At 41.2% G+C, this 22,632-nt stretch overlaps 2 protein-coding genes across 2 annotated transcripts in view; one reads left to right on the forward strand and one right to left on the reverse strand.

Annotated features, from left to right (window-relative positions):
* Positions 1 to 22,632, reverse strand: part of LOC119520940 (zinc finger protein 805) — a 603,985-nt gene that overhangs the window by 350,503 nt on the left and 230,850 nt on the right. The gene's annotated exons all lie outside the window — the stretch shown is intronic.
* ZIM2 (zinc finger imprinted 2) overlaps positions 1 to 22,632 on the forward strand; it is a 51,849-nt gene that overhangs the window by 10,964 nt on the left and 18,253 nt on the right. The window contains 4 exon segments of the mRNA XM_037820477.1: positions 15,519 to 15,699; positions 15,747 to 15,954; positions 18,178 to 18,305; positions 20,175 to 20,262. Coding sequence (XP_037676405.1) covers positions 15,519 to 15,699; positions 15,747 to 15,954; positions 18,178 to 18,305; positions 20,175 to 20,262 — 605 coding nt within the window.

Raw genomic sequence — 22,632 nt, forward strand, 5'->3', positions numbered from 1 at the left:
GGCTGAACTGCTGGAGGGATGTGGAGACAAGTAAGGGAGAACAGTCACCCCAGCTAAGGCCATCCTGGACCAGCCAGCCCCCCACCGCCCCCACTGCCCCCCAGCTGACTGCACACACGAGCCTAGCCCGTCTCAGCCAAGCCTGGCCCCGATCGGCAGAACCACCCCCCAATCCAGAGACGTGGCTGCTGGGTTCAGCCCTCTAAGGAGGATGGTTTTTTATGTGGTCATTGCTAACTGATACACAGCAATGTTGGATCATAGATAACTTGATGTATTCCTCAAGTCCAAAAATTATTTCCTAAATTAAAATCTGAGACATAATAGGTGATTTGTGAAAGAAAAATGTGTGGTCAGTCTGGGTACTGCTCTTTCCCCCTTCTTCTGTATTTCCAGTGCATAGTGAAGGCTCGAGGGATCGCCAGGCAAAGATGCCTTCTTAGCTTTGTTTGCCCCAGCATTTCCTAATTGTCTTTGACCATGGCCTGCACAATTTTCCACGAAACACTGATTAATACCTTCCAGCATGATCTCTGATGGGGATACTCTGCATAGTTGACTTGTCTGAACCTGGAACTATGTTTTCCAGACTCACTTTGCCTGAATTGTCCCACACGAGAGTTAACAAAAGGAAGAATTTGTGCAAGATTTGGACAAACGAAGTGCAGCAGTGGATATTACTTTCTAAAGTTCTTCAGGGTTAGATGTAGTGTCAGACATAGAGGGGCAGGTATGTTCCCACCACCAGCCGTTTGGCTGTGCACCCTATGGAGTCATTAGCTTCCTGGAAGCATGGCGTTCCATTCCTTCCCAAGAGCTTTCCATTTGTGAACTGTATTGCTTCATTTTTTGCTCCAAAATTAGCAACTTAAAAGTTACTCCAAATTACTCCCAAACTTAGCAACTTAAAGCAACAAATATGTATTATCTCACAGTTTCTGTGCATCAGGAGTCCAGGCGTGGCTTAGCTGGATTCTCTGCTTCTGGGTCTCTCACGAGGCTGTAGTCAAGTTGTCAGCCAGGGCTGCAGTCTCATCTGAGGGCTCAGCTGGGGAAGGATGGCTTCAAAGCCCACTCGTGGTTATTGGCAGGGTTGCTTCTCACCAGCTCTTGGACCAAGAGCCTCAGATCCTCACGAACTGGTGACCTCGGTTCCGTGCCACGCAGGCCGCTCCATCGGGCATCTCAGATGCGGCAGCTGGCTTCATCAAGCAAGAGGGCAAGAGAGAGAGTCTGCCAGCAAGATGGGAGTCAAAGTATTGTGTAACCTAATCTTGGATGTGGCATCCCATTCCCTTAGCCACATTCTACTCATTAGAAGCAAATCCCTAGGTCCAGCCCACACTCAGGTAGAGGGTTACACAAGGGCATGCCCAGAATGGGGGATCATTGGGAGTCATCTGAGAAATCTCCCCACCACATGGTCCCACTTTAGTAGCTAGATGGGTTTGGCTTCCACAATTTGTTAGCACATGGGGTCAGCAAACTTTTTCTATGAAGAGTCAAAGAGTAAATATTTTAGCCTCTGTGGGCCATTATGGTCTCTATTGTAACTATTCAGCTTGCCATTGCAGCATAGATGCAGCCCTAGATGATACATAACTGCATGGATGTCACAATCAGATTTTACCTGTGAACACTAAAATTTGAAATTACATATAATTTTCATGTCAAAAAATATTATTCTTCCCCCCCCCCAACCATTTAAAAATGTAAAGCACATTCATGATTCACTGGCTGTACAAAAACAGGCAGCAGGCTGGATTTGGCCCATGATCCATAATTTGCCAATCCCTGTTATAAACAAAAAGTCATGCCCTTAAAGAGTGTTGCTTCAGTGGGGAGGAGACAAGCAGTAAATAAATACATGAGCAAAATGTAGCGTATGTCAGAGGTGATGAGCCTCAGTTTCCTCACTGTAATGGGCAGATTTTTTGCTCCCATGACCTTCACCCCTAGTGTCATGCCCGTGAACATGGAAAAAGGGACTTTGCAGATAAAATTAAGGTTAGTAATCAGCTGACCTTAAAATGGGGAGATTAGATTATCCAGTTGTGCTCACTGTAATCACACAAAACCTTAAAAGCAGAACTTTCTCCAGGCTGGTGGCAGAAAGGGAAGTCAGAGTATTCAAAGCACGAGAAGAGCTCTATGTGTTGTTGCTGGCTTTGAAAATGGAAAGGGGCCCTGAAGCAAAGAATTTTCCAGATCAAAGAAGCTGAGAATGATTCCTGGCTGACAGGAGCAAGGAAAACAGGGAGCTCAATCCCACTACTGCAAGGAACTGGATTCTAAAAACGACCTGAATGAGTTTGGAAGCAGAGTCCTCCTGGAGCCTCTAGGTGAGAACCCCACCAGCGGACACCTTGATTTCAGCCTTGGGGGACCCTGAGCCAAGGACCCAGCTGGGCCAGCCCGGAGTTCTGACCCACAGAACTGTGGTATAACAATGGGTGTGGTTTGAAGCCACCAGGTACGTGGTAGTGAGGTTACTTTCAGTGACATCTATAGCATGGCTTCAGCAATTCCTAGCTTCCAGGGTAGTTATGGGGATTGAATGAGTTGTGCTTTCTCTGCCGTGTAGTAGGGACTGAGGCACAGGAGAGGTGGGTGGGGGATGGTGGGCACCTTCCTAGACCACTGGGGTTTCCAGACCATCACACACTCATCAGTTCAGGGGGTGTTGACTCCTCTGAGCCTCAAATTCCTCATCTGTGAGACGCAGTTTTGCCGTAGCTCATTCCAGGCATTCCTGGAGACAGGCAGGGCTCCGGCTCAGCCCTGTTGCTTTCCAGCTTCCCTCTCCCACCCGGGCAGAGCCCTCAGCTGATGAGATCAGGGACAGACCTCAGTCTGAGTGATCTCCCCACCTGCTCTGCACGTGGCTTTGGGCAAGTTCTCTGAGCCTGGACTTACTCCTTGTGAGAAACGAACTTGGGTTCCCCATCCGTACCAACCCCCTACCACAAACCAGCTCTGTGCTTCCGGGGTGAGTAGCTTAACCTTTCAAAGTCTTGCTTCCCTTGGTTACTTAACCCATCGGTGCCTCACTTTTGCCACTTGTAAAATGGTGATGATGATACTACCAACAGCATTTGGGTACATTTATCTAAAGACAGAGTAGGACCTGGCACATGGCAAGTGTTCAACAAATATTAACCATCATAATCGTCACCATCACCAATGTCATATATAAAATATTTATTGCACATGTTTCAGTACACTGTGCCCACATATCTTTAGCCCTTGATAAGGATGCTTTAGTTAAATAGTAATGGCTCCAAAACACAGGAAAACGTGATCAATCCTGTTTGTAAAAAGAGAATTGTAAACTATTCTACCTTGAGGTACTGTTTCTCAGCCCTCATTTTGGGAACATTGAATAAGCATAATCTAACAGAGGAGACACAGACACTTTCTTTGGGGGTGTAGGTTGGGACACTGTCTATGGAGGGCCATTAAAAAATATTTATCAAAGTGACACATGCACACACCCTTGCTTCAGCAATCCCACTTCAGGGAATGTATCTTACTGATAGATCTGTGTGCAAGCAGAATTGCTGAAGATCAAGGCTATGCAGCAAAGAACTGAAAACCACTCAACTGCCCAGTGGTCGGGAACTGGTTAAATAAATTAGGTTACACCATACAAAGGAATCCCAACAGCTGGTGAAAAACAATGAGGAAACCTCTGTACTGATTTGAAAAGCTCTCCCAGATACACTGGAAAGTGAAAAGAAATTAAGGTGCAGATCAGTGTGTATAGTGCGCCACCTTTTGTATAAAAAAGGAAGGGAGAATATTTGTATTTATTTAACATATAAATATATGCATTATACTTAAATTATACAATATGTAAACATGTATATACAAATGTATCAATAAATGTATTACGAGTTTTGTTATATTATGTCATATTACAGATTATATGATGTTTTATTTTATATAAGTATGTCCTGAATATATACTAAGTTATATATTTTATGCATAAAAGTATATATATATATATAACAATCACACTCAGATATGTTATGTATGTGTGTGTACATATTTGCACATATATACACACATATAGATATATTCCACTTCTATAAGCATAAATAAACTCTGGAAGGATCACTAAAAGTAATTACAGTGGTTATCTGTATTGTATATGTTTGTGGTGGTAAAAATTTGGTCACATGGTGGGAGGAAGATTTTTTTTTAATAACTTCAAACTTACAGGAAGGTTGTAAAAATAATACAAAACCGACATAACCCCCATAGCCAGATCCATGAAATTTAACATTTGCCACATTTGTTATATCATCTTATCATCCATCTATCTATCTATCTATCCATCTATCTGTCTTCTAAACATCTGAGAGTATGTTGCATACATCATGCTCCTTGAACACATAATACTTCCCTGTACATTTTCTAAGAACAAGGAAATCCACTTACATAATCACCTTAAGTACAGTTATCAGATTCACTGACATAAAGCTTACAGTCTGTATCCAGTTTTTCCTATGTCTCAGTGATGTCCTCTTGAGCCTTTTCTCCTCCCTTATTAGATCCAGTCCAGGATTACATATTGCATTTAATTGTCATTGTCTCTTTAGTTGCTCTTTTTTTTTTAAATTGTGGAAACATATATGCAACATAAACTCTCCCATCTCAACCATTCCCAAGCACACCATTCAGTGAGCTTAATCATATTCACAGTGTTGCACTACCATCAGTACCATCAGAACTCTCCCATCACCCCAAATGGAAACCCTGCACCCATTATGCATTAATTCTCCATTCCCCCTCCCCTGCTAGCCTGCACTCTGCTCTCTCTCTCCATGAGTTTGCATATTACAGTTATAGCATATAAGTGGAATATACAATATCTGTCCCTTTGTGCCTGAAATTTCAGGCAACATATGTTCGAAGTTCATTCATGTAGTGGCATGTATCAGAACTTTGTTCCTTTTTAAGAATGAGTAATATTCCATTGCATGTATATACCACAATTTGTTTATCCACTCGTCTGCTAATGGGCATTTCGGTTGCTTCTGCCTTTTATGTTCCTCAGTATTACTGCCTATCTTTGTATTTAGTTGATCTTTTGTAGTGAATGCTTAGAATCCATTCTCATCTCCTTCTATGAATATTTACCCTGGGGCTTAAATTTAACATCTAAATCTGTAACAATCTTAGTTGATTTGATACCAACTTAACATTGATAGCATACACAAATTATGTTCCTGTACTCCTCTGTCCACCCACTTTTTATGTAGTTCTTGTCAAAAATTACATATTTATATATTATAAATCTAAAACCATTAATTTGTCATTACTTATTATGCATTTGAACTTTAGATCTTCTAGGAAGTAAAAAGTGGTCTTACAAACAAAAAATACAATAGTACTGGCATTTATATTTACCCATGTCCTTACCTTTACTGGAGATCTTTATTTCTTAATGAAACTTTCATCCATGGTCTAGTGTCCATTTCCTTTTGCTCTGAAGAACTCCTTTGGGTGTTTCTTGTATGGTTGTTCTAGAAGTTGCAAACTCCTTCAGTTTTTGTTTATCCAGGAATGTCTTAGTCTCTCCCAGAGACTAAAAATGAATGTCTGTCGGTCATTAAAGAAGTACAGTGGCAAGATGGCAGACTGGTGAGCTGTATGTTTTAGTTACTCCTCCAGGAAAGTAGGTAAAAAGCCAGGAACTGCGTGGACTGGACACCACAGAGCAATCTGTCTTTGGGCATACTTCATACAACACTCATGAAAACGTGGAACTGCTGAGATCAGCGAAATCTGTAAGTTTTTGCGGCCAGGGGACCCGCGCCCCTCCCTGCCAGGCTCAGTCCCGGGGGAGGAGGGGCTGTCAGCTCCGGGAAGGAGAAGGGAGAATTGCAGTGGCTGCTCTTATCGGAAACTCATTCTACTGATTCAAACTCCAACCATAGATAGACTGAGACCAGACACCAGAGACTCTGAGAGCAGCCAGCCCAGCAGAGAGGAGACAGACATAGAAAAAAAACAACACGAAAAACTCCAAAATAAAAGCAGAGGATTTTTCGAGTTCTGGTGAACACAGAAAGGGGAAGGGCGGAGATCAGGCCTTGAGGCGCATATGCAAATCCCGAAGCAAAGCTGATCTCTTTGCCCTGTGCACCTTTCCTTAATGGCCCTGGTTGCTTTGTCTATTAGCATTTCAATAACCCATTAGATCTCTGAGGAGGGCCGTCTTTTTTTTTTTTTTTAAATCCTTTTTGCTTTTTCTAAAACAATTACTCTAAGAAGCTCAATACAGAAAGCTTCAAAGAATTGAAATTTGGGCACGTCAAGTCAAGAGCAGAACTAAGAGAGCTCTGAGACAAAAGGCAATATTCCAGTGGCTGAGAAAATTCACTAAACAACACAACTTCCCAAGAAAAGGGGGGTGTCCGCTCACAGCCACCATCCTGGTGGACAGGAAACACTCCTGCCCATCGCCAGCCCCATAGCCCAGAGCTGCCCCAGACAACCCAGTGTGACGGAAGTGCTTCAAATAACAGGCAAACACCACAAAACTGGGCGTGGACATTAGCCTTCCCTGCAACCTCAGCTGAATGTCCCAGAGCTGGGAAGGGGGAGCAGTGTGAATTAACAGAGCCCCATTCAGCCATCATTTGAGCAGACTGGGAGCCTCCCAACACAGCCCAGCAGCCCAGAACTGCCCTGGGGGGACGGCACTCACCTGTGACATAGCACAGTCATCCCTCAACAGAGGACCCGGGGTGCACAGCCTGGAAGAGGGGCCCACTTGCAAGTCTCAGGAGCCATACGCCAATACCAAAGACTTGTGGGTCAGTGGCAGAGACAAACTGTGGCAGGACTGAACTGAAGGATTAGACTATTGCAGCAGCTTTAAAACTCTAGGATCATCAGGGAGATTTGATTGTTAGGGCCACCCCCCCTCCCCGACTGCCCAGAAACACGCCCCACATACAGGGCAGGCAACACCAACTACACACGCAAGCTTGGTACACCAATTGGGCCCCACAAGACTCACTCCCCCACTCACCAAAAAGGCTAAGCAGGGGAGATCTGGCTTGTGGAGAACAGGTGGCTCGTGGACGCCACCTGCTGGTTAGTTAGAGAAAGTGTACTCCACGAAGCTGTAGATCTGATAAATTAGAGATAAGGACTTCAACTGGTCTACAAACCCTAAAAGAACCCTATCAAGTTCAGCAAATGCCACGAGGCCAAAAACAACAGAAAATTATAAAGCATATGAAAAAACCAGACGATATGGATAACCCAAGCCCAAGCACCCAAATCAAAAGACCAGAAGAGACACACCACCTAGAGCAGCTACTCAAAGAACTAAAGATGAACAATGAGACCCTAGTACGGGATATGAAGGAAATCAAGAAGACCCTAGAAGAGCATAAAGAAGACATTGCAAGACTAAATAAAAAAATGGATGATCTTATGGAAATTAAAGAAACTGTTGACCAAATTAAAAAGATTCTGGACACTCATAGTACAAGACTAGAGGAAGTTGAACAACGAATCAGTGACCTGGAAGATGACAGAATGGAAAATGAAAGCATAAAAGAAAGAATGGGGAAAAAAATTGAAAAACTCGAAATGGACCTCAGGGATATGATAGATAATATGAAACGTCCGAATATAAGACTCATTGGTGTCCCAGAAGGGGAAGAAAAGGGTAAAGGTCTAGGAAGAGTATTCAAAGAAATTGTGGGGGAAAACTTCCCAAATCTTCTAAACAACATAAATACACAAATCATAAATGCTCAGCGAACTCCAAATAGAATAAATCCAAAAAAAACCCACTCTGAGACATATACTGATCACACTGTCAAACATAGAAGAGAAGGAGCAAGTTCTGAAAGCAGCAAGAGAAAAGCAATTCACCACATACAAAGGAAACAGCATAAGACTAGGTAGTGACTACTCAGCAGCCACCATGGAGGCAAGAAGGCAGTGGCACGATATATTTAAAATTCTGAGTGAGAGGAATTTCCAGCCAAGAATACTTTATCCAGCAAAGCTCTCCTTCAAATTTGAGGGAGAGCTTAAATTTTTCACAGACAAAGAAATGCTGAGAGAATTTGCTAACAAGAGACCTGCCCTACTGGAGATACTAAAGGGAGCCCTACAGACAGAGAAACAAAGACAGGACAGAGAGACTTGGAGAAAGGTTCAGTACTAAAGAGATTCGGTATGGGTACAATAAAGGATATTAATAGAGAGAGGGAAAAATATGGCAAACATAATCCAAAGGATAAGATGGCCAATTCAAGAAATGCCTTCACGGTTTTAACGTTGAATGTAAATGGATTAAACTCCCCAATTAAAAGATATAGATTCGCAGAATGGATCAAAAAAAATGAACCATCAATATGTTGCATACAAGAGACTCATCTTAGACACAGGGACACAAAGAAACTGAAAGTGAAAGGATGGAAAAAAATATTTCATGCAAGCTACAGCCAAAAGAAAGCAGGTGTAGCAATATTAATCTCAGATAAAATAGACTTCAAATGCAGGGATGTTTTGAGAGACAAAGAAGGCCACTACATACTAATAAAAGGGGCAATTCAGCAAGAAGAAATAACAATCGTAAATGTCTATGCACCCAATCAAGGTGCCACAAAATACATGAGAGAAACATTGGCAAAACTAAAGGAAGCAATTGATGTTTCCACAATAATTGTGGGAGACTTCAACACATCACTCTCTCCTATAGATAGATCAACCAGACAGAAGACCAATAAGGAAATTGAAAACCTAAACAATATGATAAATGAATTAGATTTAACAGACATCTACAGGACATTACATCCCAAATCACCAGGATACACATACTTTTCTAGTGCTCACGGAACTTTCTCCAGAATAGATCATATGCTGGGACATAAAACAAGCCTCAATAAATTTAAAAAGATTGAAATTATTCAAAGCACATTCTCTGACCACAATGGAATACAATTAGAAGTCAATAACCATCAGAGACTTAGAAAATTCACAAATACCTGGAGGTTAAACAACACACTCCTAAACAATCAGTGGGTTAAAGAAGAAATAGCAAGAGAAATTGCTAAATATATAGAGACGAATGAAAATGAGAACACAACATACCAAAACCTATGGGATGCAGCAAAAGCAGTGCTAAGGGGGAAATTTATAGCACTAAACGCATATATTAAAAAGGAAGAAAGAGCCAAAATCAAAGAACTAACGGATCAACTGAAGAAGCTAGAAAATGAACAGCAAACCAATCCTAAACCAAGTACAAGAAAAGAAATAACAAGGATTAAAGCAGAAATAAATTACATAGAGAACAAAAAAACAATAGAAAGGATAAATATCACCAAAAGTTGGTTCTTTGAGAAGATCAACAAGATTGACAAGCCCCTAGCTAGACTGACAAAATCAAAAAGAGAGAAGACCCATATAAACAAAATAATGAATGAAAAAGGTAACATAACTGCAGATCCTGAAGAAATTAAAAAAATTATAAGAGGATATTATGAACAACTGTATGGCAACAAACTGGATAATGTAGAAGAAATGGACAATTTCCTGGAAACATATGAACAACCTAGACTGACCAGAGAAGAAATAGAAGACCTCAACCAACCCATCACAAGCAAAGAGATCCAATCAGTCATCAAAAATCTTCCCACAAATAAATGCCCAGGGCCAGATGGCTTCACAGGGGAATTCTACCAAACTTTCCAGAAAGAACTGACACCAATCTTACTCAAACTCTTTCAAAACATTGAAAAAAATGGAACACTACCTAACTCATTTTATGAAGCTAACATCAATCTAATACCAAAACCAGGCAAAGATGCTACAAAAAAGGAAAACTACCGGCCAATCTCCCTAATGAATATAGATGCAAAAATCCTCAACAAAATACTTGCAAATCGAATCCAAAGACACATTAAAAAAATCATACACCATGACCAAGTGGGGTTCATTCCAGGCATGCAAGGATGGTTCAACATAAGAAAATCAATCAATGTATTACAACACATTAAAAACTCGAAAGGGAAAAATCAATTGATCATCTCAATAGATGCTGAAAAGCATTTGACAAAATCCAACATCCCTTTTTGATAAAAACACTTCAAAAGGTAGGAATTGAAGGAAACTTCCTCAACATGATAAAGAGCATATATGAAAAACCCACAGCCAGCATAGTACTCAATGGTGAGAGACTGAAAGCCTTCCCTCTAAGATCAGGAACAAGACAAGGATGCCCGCTGTCACCACTGTTATTCAACATTGTGCTGGAAGTGCTAGCCAGGGCAATCCGGCAAGACAAAGAAATAAAAGGCATCCAAATTGGAAAAGAAGAAGTAAAACTGTCATTGTTTGCAGATGATATGATCTTATATCTAGAAAACCCTGAGAAATCGACGATACACCTACTAGAGCTAATAAACAAATTTAGCAAAGTAGCAGGATACAAGATTAATGCACATAAGTCAATAATGTTTCTATATGCTAGAAATGAACAAACTGAAGAGACACTCAAGAAAAAGATACCATTTTCAATAGCAACTAAAAAAATCAAGTACCTAGGAATAAACTTAACCAAAGATGTAAAAGACCTATACAAAGAAAACTACATAACTCTACTAAAGAAATAGAAGGGGACCTTAAAAGATGGAAAAATATTCCATGTTCATGGATAGGAAGGCTAAATGTCATTAAGATGTCAATTCTACCCAAACTCATCTACAGATTCAATGCAATCCCAATCAAAATTCCAACAACCTACTTTGCAGACTTGGAAAAGCTAGTTATCAAATTTATTTGGAAAGGGAAGATGCCTCGAATTGCTAAAGACACTCTAAAAAAGAAAAACGAAGTGGGAGGACTTACACTCCCTGACTTTGAAGCTTATTATAAAGCCACAGTTGCCAAAACAGCATGGTACTGGCACAAAGATAGACATATAGATCAATGGAATCGAATTGAGAATTCAGAGATAGACCCTCAGATCTATGGCCGACTGATCTTTGATAAGGCCCCCAAAGTCACCGAACTGAGCCATAATGGTCTTTTCAACAAATGGGGCTGGGAGAGTTGGATATCCATATCCAAAAGAATGAAAGAGGACCCCTACCTCACCCCCTACACAAAAATTAACTCAAAATGGACCAAAGATCTCAATATAAAAGAAAGTACCATAAAACTCCTAGAAGATAATGTAGGAAAACATCTTCAAGACCTTGTATTAGGAGGCCACTTCCTAGACTTTACACCCAAAGCACAAGCAACAAAAGAGAAAATAGATAAATGGGAACTCCTCAAGCTTAGAAGTTTCTGCACCTCAAAGGAATTTCTCAAAAAGGTAAAGAGGCAGCCAACTCAATGGGAAAAAATTTTTGGAAACCATGTATCTGACAAAAGACTGATATCTTGCATATACAAAGAAATCCTACAACTCAATGACAATAGTACAGACAGCCCAATTATAAAATGGGCAAAAGATATGAAAAGACAGTTCTCTGAAGAGGAAATACAAATGGCCAAGAAACACATGAAAAAATGTTCAGCTTCACTAGCTATTAGAGAGATGCAAATTAAGACCACAATGAGATACCATCTAACACCGGTTAGAATGGCTGCCATTAAACAAACAGGAAACTACAAATGCTGGAGGGGATGTGGAGAAATTGGAACTCTTATTCATTGTTGGTGGGACTGTATAATGGTTCAGCCACTCTGGAAGTCAGTCTGGCAGTTCCTTAGAAAACTAGATATAGAGCTACCATTCGATCCAGCGATTGCACTTCTCGGTATATACCCGGAAGATTGGAAAGCAGTGACACGAACAGATATCTGCACGCCAATGTTCATAGCAGCATTATTCACAATTGCCAAGAGATGGAAACAACCCAAATGTCCTTCAACAGATGAGTGGATAAATAAAATGTGGTATATACACACGATGGAATACTACGCGGCAGTAAGAAGGAACGCTGTGGTGAAACATATGACAACATGGATGAACCTTGAAGACATAATGCTGAGCGAAATAAGCCAGGCACAAAAAGAGAAATATTATATGCTACCACTAATGTGAACTTTGAAAAATGTAAAACAAATGGTTTATAATGTAGAATGTAGGGGAACTAGCAGTAGAGAGCAATTAAGGAAGGGGGAACAATAATCCAAGAAGAACAGATAAGCTATTTAACGTTCTGGGGATGCCCAGAAATGACTATGGTCTGTTAATTTCTGATGGATGTAGTAGGAACAAGTTCACTGAAAAGTTGCTATATTATGTAACTTTCTTGGGGTAAAGTAGGAACATGTTGGAAGTTAAGCAGTTATCTTAGGTTAGTTGTCTTTTTCTTACTCCCTTGTTATGGTCTCTTTGAAATGTTCTTTTATTGTATGTTTGTTTTCTTTTTAACTTTTTTTTTTCATACAGTTGATTTAAAAAAGAAGGGAAAGTTAAAAAAAAAAGAAAAAAAAGAAAAAAGACAAACAAGGAAAAAAAAAAAAAAAGATGTAGTGCCCCCTTGAGGAGCCTGTGGAGAATGCAGGGGTATTTGCCTACCCCACCTTCATGGTTGCTAACATGACCACAGACATAGGGGACTGGTGGTTTGATGGGTTGAGCCCTCTACCATAAGTTTTACCCTTGGGAAGACGGTTGCTGCAAAGGAGAGGCTAGGCCTCCCTGTATTTGTGCCTAAGAGTCTCCTCCTGAATGCCTCTTTGTTGCTCAGATGTGGCCCTCTCTCTCTGGCTAAGCCAACTTGAAAGGTGAAATCACTGCCCTCCCCCCTACGTGGGATCAGACACCCAGGGAAGTGAATCTCCCTGGCAACGTGGAATATGACTCCCGGGGAGGAATGTAGACCCGGCATCGTGGGATGGAGAACATCTTCTTGACCAAAAGGGGGATGTGAAAGGAAATGAAATAAGCTTCAGTGGCAGAGAGATTCCAAAACGAGCCGAGAGATCACTCTGGTGGGCACTCTTACGCACACTTTAGACAACCTTTTTTAGGTTCTAAAGAATTGGGGTAGCTGGTGGTGGATACCTGAAACTATTAAACTACAACCCAGAACCCATGAATCTCGAAGACAGTTGTATAAAAATGTAGCTTATGAGGGGTGACAGTGGGATTGGGAATGCCATAAGGACCAAACTCCACTTTGTCTAGTTTATGGATGGATGTGTAGAAAAGTAGGGGAAGCAAACAAACAGACAAAGGTACCCAGTGTTCTTTTTTACTTCAATTGCTCTTTTTCACTCTAATTATTATTCTTGTTATTTTTGTGTGTGTGCTAATGAAGGTGTCAGGGATTGATTTAGGTGATGAATGTACAACTATGTAATGGTACTGTAAACAATCGAAAGTACAATTTGTTTTGTATGACTGCGTGGTATGTGAATATATCTCAATAAAATGATGATAAAAAAAAAAAAAAAGAAGTACAGTATGTTTGGGAGATCAAATTTATTTCTCACTATGGGAAATATAATCATAAAATAGAAGCCAAACATTTATTACCTGTGAAAATGTTGGATCTTAAGAACTTGGTTAGAGCTGTGCCACTTAAATGTGAAGGGATTACATGATTTACCTTTTGGAAGTTTAATTTTGTTTGGATGGTATGATTCAAAATGCCATTTGCAGTATGATCTATATTAATAGCTGTTATTTTTTGAGATGATGTTATATTGGCCAAGATGCTTCTGAAGTTGGTTCTGACATTTATAAGGGAGCAGATAGCTCCTTTGCAGACAGCAAGCTCACCATCCTTGCATACTTGTATCTAAAATAGTCCTAAAATTCTCTTTATTGCCACTACACTGTTTCCCAAAGTGAAGCATGAGATCATGGTAGTATTTAGTTATTGGTTTGGTTTCCTGTCTTCCTAGATCCTTTTAAAGCTCCTCCGTCCTTACAAAATGACCTCCTAGCTTAATGTGTGTGACCATGTGACCAGCTATTTACAATGTGCTGCTGTTCTAATTTGATTCTTTTTTATAACCTTAGAGAACATTTAGTTATATGGTCTGTAGTAATATTATTTATTTTGTTATCCTAGAGTCTTCTGTGACTACACAACGGTAGGAAGCAGGCCAGCTAAATAGTAACTTTTTTTATACTACATAACTTTGTAAAAAGAATTTGATCAATGCTTCTCCTTAAATAGTAACATTTGATAAGAAATTGTCAACCTTTCTGTAAAGGAATTTTTTCCAACTGCTTTCCTTTGTTGATTATACAGTTCTAAATGAAACAGATGAAAAATTTTGGTTAGTGAATATTCCAAGTCATGCTCTGATTGTCAAGTTTATAATAAAAATATATTAAATGTGTAAAAAAAAAAATGAATGTCTGTCATTTTTGAAAGTCATTTTGGTCAGAAATAGAATTCTTGGTTGGTGATATTTTCTTCTCAGGAGTTTAAACATGTCATGCCACTGCCTTCTTGCCTCCATGGTTTCCACCGAGAAATTGGCACTAGATCTTATTGAGACTTCCTTGTGTGTGGCACACCGCTTCTCTCTTGCATCTTTCAGTATTCTCTCTTTATTGTTGGCATTAGGTAGTTTGATTATAATATGTCTTGGTGTGTGTTTATCTGGGTTCATCCTGTTTAGAGATCCCTGAGCTTCGTGAATGTGACTATTCACGTCCTTCATTAAATTTGGGGAGCTTTCAGCCACAACTTCTTCAAGTTCTGTCTCTCTCTCTCTCCTCTTTCTCCTCCCCCTCCTTCTCCCTCTCTCTCCCTCTTCCCACCTGCCTCTCTCTATCTCTATCTCTATCTCTCTACTCCCCCGCTCAGGGACTCCCAAAATGCGTATATTGTTATGCTTGGTGGTGTCCACAGGTTCCTCAGTCTCTGCTCACATTTCTACATTCTTTTTTCTTTCTGCCCCCCTGACTGACTGATTTCAATAGTCTTATCTTCAAGTTCATTGATTCTTTTTTCTGTCAGTTCCAATCTGTTATTGAATCCGTCTAGGGAATTTTTTATATCTGTTACTGTGGTTTTCAGCTCTGTTTGGTTCCTTTTCATGACTTCTATCTCTTTATTGATATTTTCTTTGTGTTCCTCTATTGTTTTCCTGATGTCCTTTAGTTCTTTGTCCATGTTTTCCTTTAGCTCTTTGAGCAAATTTAGGACCATTTTTCTAAAAGTGTTTGCCTGGTATGTCCCAAGTTGGTCCTCTTCATTGATGGTTTCTAATACATTAAACTTCTCCTTTGCATGGACCATGGCTTCCTATTTCTTTGTACGTTTTATAATCTCATGTTTTGTAACCTGAACATTTTGATATTCTAACATGTTATCTCTGGAATTCAGACTCTGGGGTGTCTGTGCCTTGAGACAGTATCCAGCTAGTGTTAAGAGAGATTTCCTTGAATGCCGGGACTTTAAAAAAGGGGGGGGGGGGCGGGGAACCACCCTTCCCAGTCTAGCAGCTTGGCCTGTACATGTGCTCCCCTTCACAGACTAGCCATACAACGCGTTTAGAAATCAGCCTGAGGCAAAAGCACAGCGGCCACCCGTCCCTTCTGCGCATGCGGCTGGTCCCGGAGGCGTTCCCAGCTCCTGAGAGGACGCGCCAGTTCTGGGCCTCGTGGTTGGGCGCGGCCGCCGCCAGGGCGCATGCAGAGAGCCGCCAGGGCGCGTGCGCGGAGCCGCCAGCGCGCATGTGCGCGGGGTTTGGGCGCTAAGCCAGCGCGGGAAGGGTTCTGTCAGGCCAGGGCCGGCGGCGCGAGGTGAGCTCCGGCGGGCGCTGCGGTGGGGGTGCGCCCCTCAGAGCGCGGGGCCCGGGGGCGGCGCGGGCTGCAGCCTCGGGGCGGGGCACACGGCGGGGCCGGGAGGGGAAGGGGCGCCCCGGGCGGGCGTGGGGCGGCTGCGCATTTGGTGTCCTCTGTGGGCGCCTCCTCGGAGGGACGGAGGGGAGGTAAGTGCCCCGTGGAGACGGCCCAGGGTCGGGAGCAGGGGAGCGAAGGAGCGGGAACGCGAGCCAGTCCGGGGGCGGGGCGGCCCCACCTGTAACTCCGAGGAGGGCGGGGGTCGGGGACGCCCCTCCGTGCCCGCCGCGGCCCCTTCCCGCCCCCAGAGCCCCCGCGCCCGTCCTCCGAGCCCTCGCTCCCTCCCTCCGCCCGGCCCCCGGCCCCTTCTCCGGGCGCACTCCCAGCCCCGCTTCCGGGAATCCAGAACCCGTCAAGGAACCTACCCCGATTAGTTTTGGTAGTTTTTTTTTTTTTAAGTACTTAACGTGTTAGCTGCTTTTGTCACTACTTTTAACACGCCTTTACCCACCCTTCCCGTGAGAACCCTTAAGGGGGAGATGGAAGGGCCGGGTTTAAAGTGTAAAAACTACATTTCTCTTCCAGGAAATTTACTTGCTCTCCTCTGTTTTGTTTTTAAAATTCATATGATTTTTACATTAACTTATATAACTGTTTCGCTGTAGTTTAAAGCGTTTTTCTTTTACTCTTTTTGCCTTGGTTTGGTACATTTTTGTAAAATAGGGAAGTCAGAGGTTTGCAGAAAAATCGTGCAGAGAATACGGAGTTCCCATACACCCTATTTTTGATTCCTTGCCTTAGTGTGGTACATATGGTACAATCAGGGAAAGAATATTATTATAATTGTGCTGTTAACTCCAGTCCCTGGTTTACATTAGGGTTCACTGTTTGTGTTGTAAAGTCCTATGGTATTTTAAAATATTATTTTAGTAACATATACACAACCTAAAATTTCCCCTTTTAATCACATTCACATATATAATTCAGTGCTGTTAATTACATTCACAATGTTGTGGTACCATCCCTGTCAGTTACCAGAAGTTCTAATTGTAGGGAAAACATTTGATTCCCCAGTTGGTGTGCCTTGTAGTTTTGAGCTCCTCACCTTATTTATCCTTAGAGCAGTATGAGGAAAGAAGGTCTTATTTTAATACCATGAAAATAACTAAATTCAGAGAGCTGCTGCTAATTGCTTGGGTTTACACACCATTGTGGTGGCCAACATTCCAAAATGCAGAAACTGCTTACTTCCTGTATGTCAAGTAAATATGTAATAGTTAATGTTTAAAATGGAGATGAAATTACACCCTTCTATGTAACCTTCTGAGCAAAGGAGAAATCTGAAGTGCAATTATGAACTATTAAGAAAATAATGAAAATAAGCCTGGCAGCATCCTCCAAATTTTGATATAGAATAAAAATTAACAGCCTTCCAGTGGTCAAGAAAGAATGAAAATAAATGAGCTATGCATTTGTCTCAGGTGGTCCCTGTTAGACCCTAAAGAAATAGGAAAAAGAACATAATAAAGATAAATAAAATTAATACATGAGAAAAAAAGACAATAGCACTGGAACTTGATTGCTGGTACTTGGGATGAGGGGAAGAGGTGGCAAGAAAGAAAAAAGAATGATAGAACTAATTTAAAAATACAGTCTAGGAATAAAGCAGTATTATTGGGTAGAAAGGATACTTAGATAGCATACTTAGAAGATTTGCTATTATAAGAATGCCATACTCCTGACTCTATGTAATACACAGTTGTTTGAATCAATTATGCTTTGAAAGGAAAATGCTTTCTTCTCAGTTCACTTATTGTGGTTTCAGGTTCATGTCTCCTTCCTTTGAGTGCCATTTCTGAAATATTTGTCTCTAGCCTGTTCCTGTGGGGTTTCCAGCCCTAGGAATGAGACTAAGGTAGCATTTGTGTCTGTAAACAGTATATGCAAATCTCTGTGAATATCTATTTAGGCTTTGTTGGAAATGAGCTAACTCTCTTTGCTTCAAATCACTGCCACCCCACTGCCCAATCCTAACTGCAGGCCATTTGTAATTCTCTCTATGTGATTTCTGCAGGTCTTGAGGTTTTGTCATCCTTTTTTCATCTGATACAGCTCTGCCCACCATCCTTCCACAACGATGTTTTCTGGAGCAGCCTGCCTTTGAAGAATATCTCCATTACGTCAAGGACCAAACCATAAAGATGCTGCACGTGACAGGTTTTAGAGGTCTTCAGAAATACCCAGGTCTTTAGTCTACATGATCAAGAAGAGGAGAATCCAGAAACCATTCCCGTAAGAAACCAGTGGGCTCTGAAGGTTTCTCATCTGAAGTTAGGCATTTTCAGTACCTGGCAGTGACTGGGCCTCACCAGGCTGTGAGCCACGTCCACGAGCACTGTCGGCAGTGGCTGCAGCTGGAGACCCACACCACGGAGAAGATGCTGGAGCAGCTGGTGCTGGAGCGGTTTCTGAACACAGTGCCAGAGGAAGTCCAGATACGGTGAGGTCGAAACAGCCCAAGAACAGCCAGGAGGCAGGGACTCGGGTGGAAAATTTGATCCCAGCACATGTGGAGAAAGGTGAGAGAGGGAGGAAGCAACTGGCTGTTTCTGTCTGTGGAATGTCTGCTGTGTGCCTGGCATGTAGTAGAAGCTGAATAAAATTTATTTATTTAACGAACGAATGGATTTTATTCATTCAGACTCATATGCCTAATCTTGTGAGCTGGAAGAAATGTTGGGTTTGGATTTTGCTTTTAATATTTATTATTTCTCTGAGAGTTCCCCTTCTCCCTTTTTTGTTCTCTCCCTGCCCCCATATTTCTTATCTAGCCTGAACTTTATTATCAACAGAAAACACTCCCCCCCCCACACACACACACAAACTGCAAAAACAAACAAACAAAAAGAAAACCTGTTGGGATAGGTAATTGCATTAAATATTAAGTGTAAATTTGAGGAAAATTGATCTTTACATTATTTTGGCTTTCCATTAAAGAACAAGAATGATTTGTTGAATTAATGGCTAAATGTTGGGCAAAAAAGGGTGTAAAATATAGGAGATGTGAATTCTGGAATTTCAGCCTCTGTCAAAATTGGACTTGACTTTTGGAAATCAGATTCTTACATTGGAGCAAAGGAGGACATTTCAAGAATGAAAATAATGCTAACTAAAAGCAGAGTATTGTTGAAAATACAAACCCATGTTGGGGAGATATAATGGGAACAAAAGGCAAGGGTACGACGAATACAAATCCAAGACATCATAGTTACTCTGAGGGAAGGCTGGGGCTTAGACAGGGAAAGAAGCATGTGGAAAGATGGAGTTTTGGTGAATGTTCTAGTTCTTAGGTTGGGGAGTGAATTCACAAGCATTAATTATATTTAAAAATATAAATGAATAAGTTTAAAATAAATATGAGGGCCATGTATGCCTCAGTGCTGATAGCATATCATGAGATTGTGATTAATTCAGTTCTGTTCACCTGCATTCCTGAAAAGTATTTTTTAAATGCTAACAGTGAACATGTTGAATGCTTACAATGTACTGTTCTGTGTGGTTTATGCATATTAATTTAGTTCTTTTTAACAGATCTGTGAAATAAGTATTATCCTCATTTTACAGACGAGGAAATGGAGGCATAAAGAGGTTGAGTAACTCATCCACAGTCCTACAATGAGTAATTGGCGGAGCCAGGATCCAGACCTTAGGTGGCGGGCTCCAGTGTCTGTGCTCTTAATCATGGTGTTACACTGCCTGGGTGGTCATAGGGAGTGTTGTACCAGAGAGGTTAAAAAACAGCTGAAGGCAGAGCCAGCCTTGGAGCCCACAAGTGAAAGAATCAACAGGTTAATGAAAGGTAGAGTTAGAAAGAAACTGAAGGCAAGGAAGGTCTTCAGGTTACTGAGAGGGAAGGTAGTTGTCTTCTAGATCAGTGAATGAAAAAGATGTTGGAAAGACTCGATAACAGCTGCTGATTTTTAAAAATGGCTATTGTGTGCTCTACATATATAATGTTTAATCCTCACAAGAGCCCTGTCAGGTATACCTATCAGTTTTCCTGTTGATAGTTGAGGAAACCCTGGTGATTCCAATTGGGCAGTGAGACTGGGAACCACTGACATATAGGGAATGTTCACTTTATTTGGAGGAGTGGGGAGCCACTGAAGGATTTAGAACTCAGAAATGATTAGAGCTCTCTTGGAACTTGCCATATTGAGCTGAGAATTGATTTATTTGGTCTTTCTGTCATCATAGGAAATCCAAGACGCCTACCTCCCATGACAGGATGGGGTGCAGACCACTCTCTGTGATGGTGGGTGCTGCCAGGCAGGACTCAGTTCCATGGCCATTCCTTTCTCCCTTCTAGGTTTCTTCGCACAGACTCTGTCCTTGCAGAAAACAGGGACGTCAAAGAAGAAAGGATACTTGATAATTTGCCATCTGCTGGATTCCAGGTGAATCAGGCTGCTTTCTGACTTGTTTCTCAAATGCGGGGACCTTACCTTCTTGGTTGTGGACCTTCCGTGTCCAATTAAATCATATCCTCATTTCCTTTATATCTTTATATAAATAGCCCCTAACTGAGGCTTTCCCTACCTATCCCACCTAAAATTTTCTTCTGATTCTTCATATCCTCCCTTCCCTGCTTTATTTTTCTCTATTGCATTTACCACTATCCCACATATTATATACATTTAATGATTTTCCTCTTATCCTACCTTTTGGATTGAGTATTTTGTAGGATTCCATCTTATCTCCACTATTGGCAAGTTCAAAACCATGCTCACATCATTTATACTATTATACTCCCCTTTTACATATGAGGGGGCAGAGGCAGAAATGTTAAATAACTTGTTGAAGGTCACACAGCTGTTAAATGGTGGGAATGGGTTATGAGCCCAGGCAGTCCAGTTTCAGAGTTCATATTCCCGCCCACTTATTTATTCTTGCCTTGTGCAGTGCCATTTCTCCAAATTCAGCTGGCCATAGTTAGGAAATAAAATACAGAATATCCAGCTAAATTTGAGTTTCAGATAAACATTGAATAAATTTTTAACATCTGTCCTGTACAATATTTGGGACATAATTAATACTAAAAAATGATTTATTTTTTGAAATTAAAATTTAACTAGATATGCTGTATTTTATTTGGTAACCCTATTCCAACTAGATTTTTAAGTTGAGAGTTTGAGACAAAGGAGTCCTTGGAAGGCATGAACAGGCAAGAATAGAAAATGAATAGAAAAATGAAAGAGAATAGGTCCTACAAAGTATTTCAAGTATATCCTCTAAGATAATGAATGATATTTTATTGAAATCACTAAACACAAAACTTTCACCTTATATAAGATTATACTGATGAGAGTGGTGGTGTCATCTGTTTGTTTATTCACTGATAGTTACTGAGCACCTGCTTGTGTCAGGCCTGTGTGAGGCAGTAAGGAATGTGTTTGAAACCATGGTAGGTGGTGCTGAACAGAGCCACAGGGCAACTGAAAGGGGACTTTTCCTCGAGAGCTGTGTTCTAGAACATGCATTCTTAACAGAGGTGAAATCACCTCCAAGGGGCAAACTCTTACTCTTTCTATGTTTAAAGTTCAGATATACACACACAGCACATAAACAGATAGGCAGTGTATCTGTGGCATTAAAATTTCATGGGATTTCAGTGATTCCATTTATACGAAATGACCAGAATAGGCAAATCAGAAAGATTGGTGGTTGCCAGGGGCTAGGAGGGATGTGGGGATTGGGGCTAAGTGGGAGTTACTGCTAATGAATATGGGGTTTCTTTGGGGGTTGATGAAAATGTTTTAAAATTGATTGTCTGATGGTTTCACATCTCTGTAGATATTCTAAAAACCAAGGTTCTAAAAACCTCTTAAATAGGCGAATTGTGCGGTAGGTGAATTACCTTTCAGTAAAGCTGTTATTTAAAAAGTAGCTTCTGCAGCCCCACCCCAACCAACTAAATCAGAATCTGCATTTTATCAAGATCCCTAGGTGATTTGTATGCACAATAAAGTTTGAGAACCATACCCTAATAAGCATTGTGTATGTGGGAACCATGCTAATTTATAATTATTCAAAAAAGTTTTTCCATGTGGTCAAGGATTGTAAAATACTTGGCAAATGTTGGGGACAATTAAGGTAGCATATATAATATTCACCTTCAGCGATACCGGTAACATGCAACATGGCCGCCAGGGCTGATGCAAGAACAGCCTAAGCTATAATTAGCCTTCTTCAAGGAAGTAACAGTAGTTCCCGCCTAAGCAGTAGCTAGTTCGCGCCTAAACAGTAGCCGCCCATTGGCTATCCACCCCAGCAACAGCTACCACCAATCCCCCTACATCTGCCTTCCACCCTAGCAACAGCAGCAGCCAATCCTAGATCGCCACCCGTCCTTACTAGCCACTCCCTCCACCCTTAGAGTATATATACCCTGCCTCTTCAATAAAATTTTGCAGCTTGATCAGAAACCTGTCTTGCTGTCATTCCTCGTGTCTCTTGTCCCATACCATTCTTCCTTCGCAGGACTTGGAGCCTCCGTTGATCGTCCCGCAGGCCTTGGAGCCTCCGTTGATCGTCCCGCAGGCCGGGACAGGCAAACATGCAAATAGTTGAAATGGAGATAATCTCAACTACACTAAGTGCCTGGCTTGTTGAAGTGCTTCAACAAATGATAGCTATTATTAGGGAGATGATACTCTTGTTAGGTTTTCTTTTTTTCTTTCTTTTTTTAATATGTCTCTTAATGTTTTTAAATTTTTTTCTTTATTACAAAAGTTGTGAATTTACAGAACAATTATGCATAAAATACA

The sequence above is a fragment of the Choloepus didactylus genome, chromosome 27, assembly GCF_015220235.1.
Source record: "Choloepus didactylus isolate mChoDid1 chromosome 27, mChoDid1.pri, whole genome shotgun sequence".
Taxonomy (NCBI): domain Eukaryota; kingdom Metazoa; phylum Chordata; class Mammalia; order Pilosa; family Megalonychidae; genus Choloepus; species Choloepus didactylus.